This window comes from Anneissia japonica, unplaced genomic scaffold (assembly GCF_011630105.1).
Source record: "Anneissia japonica isolate Jap-2015-1 unplaced genomic scaffold, ASM1163010v1 scaffold1537_len634075_cov158, whole genome shotgun sequence".
NCBI classification, from domain to species: domain Eukaryota; kingdom Metazoa; phylum Echinodermata; class Crinoidea; order Comatulida; family Comatulidae; genus Anneissia; species Anneissia japonica.
In genome coordinates, this window is record NW_022723531.1 from 277741 (window position 1) to 280947 (window position 3207).

General features: G+C 33.0%; 1 protein-coding gene across 1 annotated transcript in view; it reads left to right on the top strand.

The window, feature by feature from the left end:
* LOC117112248 (phospholipid-transporting ATPase IB-like) overlaps positions 1 to 3207 on the top strand; it is a 55494-nt gene that overhangs the window by 35995 nt on the left and 16292 nt on the right. The window contains exons 15-17 of the mRNA XM_033255319.1: positions 276 to 381; positions 1897 to 1979; positions 2692 to 2741. Of these exons, the coding sequence (XP_033111210.1) occupies positions 276 to 381; positions 1897 to 1979; positions 2692 to 2741 (239 nt within the window). The remainder of the gene's footprint in view (positions 1 to 275; positions 382 to 1896; positions 1980 to 2691; positions 2742 to 3207) is intronic.

Sequence of the window (3207 nt, forward strand, 5' to 3'; positions counted from 1 at the left end):
CAGAGCAGATAGACAAATAAAACATGTAACACTGGGTTAAAGACTCAACATTTTATTGCACAACAGGCTGTTTTATGAGGGGTACCTCAATCATCAGGTGCTAGGCTCTGAGTCTATATATATATATTATAAAAAAATAACAAGCAGTATGTATATTTGTATACATGTATCTGGGTATGTTTCATATATTTATTCATTTTATTTATGTACAATTTTCAATTTATTTTGCATCTAAATTTGTATACAGCTTAGTAATTGTATTTGATCTTGTGCAGGCTTCATCGGCACATATCCGTATGTTCTTGACGATGCTGGCAGTGTGCCATACTGTAGTACCGGAGCGGGAGCATGGAAAACTGAGTTACCAAGCCTCCTCACCAGGTATCTATGTATTCATATTTATTTATTTTTAGTTATTTATTTATTTTATTTACTTTTTTTTATTTATTATTTTTTTATTATTTATTTATAATAGAATAATAGTATTATTTATATTTATTACTTTTTTTATTCTCTTATACTTAGTGCAGTATTTATGGTGTTTTAGTTATTTATTTTATTTAATTTTTTTTTTTTATTGTTATTTATTTATAATAGAATAATATTATTATTTATATTTATTACATTTTTTTTTATCTCTTTTATTTAGTGCAGTATTTATGGTTTAAGCTCCCCTCTTGTAACTTCGCAAAAGTAGCCTCGAAAAGAAGCCCATTTTGAAAACAATTCCATTTAAATTTCGCAAAAATAAAAGCCCAGGGCTTCTATTCGAGTTTTTACTGTATATGACAGAAAGAGACAGAGTATGATGATAATTATAATGATGAAGTTGATTATTGAAGACTATAAATATGATAATAAGGATTTAATATTAATACTGTGGTAATCTTTATGCTGCTTAACACCAGTGCCTCTCTAATTATAATGTTGAACTTGATATAGTGCATTAGACGCCTCGATGTGCTTCTCATTATTACTCTGGTCATTGGATCAGACACATACTGTGTTTACCTCTCAAGGGAGGTATTCTACAATAGCAGAAGCAATAAAACCAACCAGGCACCTACACTACACAATCGCACATACTTTGTTATCATAAAATCAGGCTATAAAAAATGTTATATACTGACTACATAGATTCCAGGCATTTGATTCGTTGAAGCTGGGCCATGCCCTTCTAGTCGGTCAGTATGCCTACAATCTGTGTAGTGGTATATAAAACATATTTTTGCTGGGAATTTAATCGGGTCATGTTGTCTCGTGACATAGTACAGCTGCCTCCAGATCACTTGGGCTGTAATTTGAAACATGGCCTACAACCAAGTAAATATGGTATTATTATTATTATTATTATTATTATTATTATTATTTATTTATTTATGATATAAAAGAAAAATCCTTAGAATATAAAAAAAGACATTCATGAAAATGTAGAATAAATAAATACATAAACACTTAGAAATATTAAAGGATTAATTTGTTGTCATAAAGATAATTAAAGCGTGACTGTCTAATTTATTAAAATATGTAAAAGGCAGATGAAACAATTTTTTCTTCCTTCGAATCTGACCCCCACCCTTCCTCCTCTATATGTTTTGTATACTTGATGTATCATTGGAGGAAATAAATATTATTATTAAAAAGACATAGTTTCTAAGCACTTTGACCTCAGACTTCTCACTATGACCTGGTCATGCGACCTCAACTTGACCCGTAAGCGGCTGCAGATTTTGCCATTATAGCATGGGAACGGACGGTGCACCCCACAGATGCTTTCAGGGGCCATGTGGAAAAGTTGCTTGACTAAGGGCAAGTTAGTGGCTAGCCTAGGACTCACCAAACAGCAATCTTTTGATTCCAGGCCTACCTCAATATTTGATTTATGTTTACTTGTAGATGAGGGTGCTCTGGTGAAGGCAGCTAATGATCTTGGCTTTGTATTTACTGAAAGAACTCCAGAGTATGTGGAAATAGACGTAGTGAGTATTTTTACGTCAGAGGTCAACTAATAGGTAGTTTTCACCGCACGACGTTAACCGTAACTTTAACGTTAGTACCCAACATGCAACGCGATAACTCCTTTGTAAACAAATCAAAATATGCATGCGCACACATGTAACTAACGTACGTCGAGCATGTAAAATCCTGAAAGTAACGTACTCCGCAACGCAAGATAAATAAATTATGACGTCATCCGTTAAGGTTAACGTCGTGCAGCGAAAACTCCCTATTAATGCTGGGTGGGGGTTAGCTTTAATTATGTTGGTTATTTTAATATTATGACTCTACATTTGTAGCTTCGTAGTTGTCATGCATCACTTGACCCCCACCAGTAATTCCCATATTTGTGTCATCATTTTTCTTTATCATTTGTTGTTGTGACAACACCTATTGTTCATGCGATGCTTTGGGATGGATGGATTTATTTATGTTATTGAAACGGAAGTGTTTATTTAAAAATATTCAGCAATATTTGGTATATCCATATCCATAAGTACTGTATTTTTTAAGACCTGTCCAGACCATCAAATATTATTTAACGAGAACATGCGACATGTCTAAATATGGTCATGACATTACACCATGACCATATATAGGCACATCATTACCATATATAGGCACATCATTACCATATATAGTCACATCATTACTATATATGGGCATAATAATGTAATGTGTTTTGATTTACAGCATGGTGAAGTTGAACGCTATTACATACTTAATGTTTTGGAGTTTACAAGGTATGTTTTTTTAAATTTTGAAACAGAAAAAGAATTGATCACCCTTACAGGTTTCTTTAAGATCATTTTAAAATTTGAATTGGGTCATTCCGTGAAACTTTTACTTCAAAAACAACCTTTTGTGCTTATTTCAGTCATGCACTCTGGTGGTAAGGGACACAATGTTTAATTATTAAGATATTGGGCCCCCAAAAGTGGCTCTTGTGCGAGAATGGTGAAAAGCACTGTTATTTCACAATTCCGGGGTCGGTACAATATCTTACTAATTAAAGACTGTGTTCCTTACCAGACTACGTGACTGAAATAAGCACAAAAGTTTTTCTAGAAGTAAAGGTTTTATGGCTATAGGCAGTAGTACACTGATAATATTGTGCTCATATTTAAAATATATGTTACTATGCAATTCTTGCACTCGAGCCATTTTTTGGTGCAAAATATCATACTAACTAACCACTCTGTCCCTTAA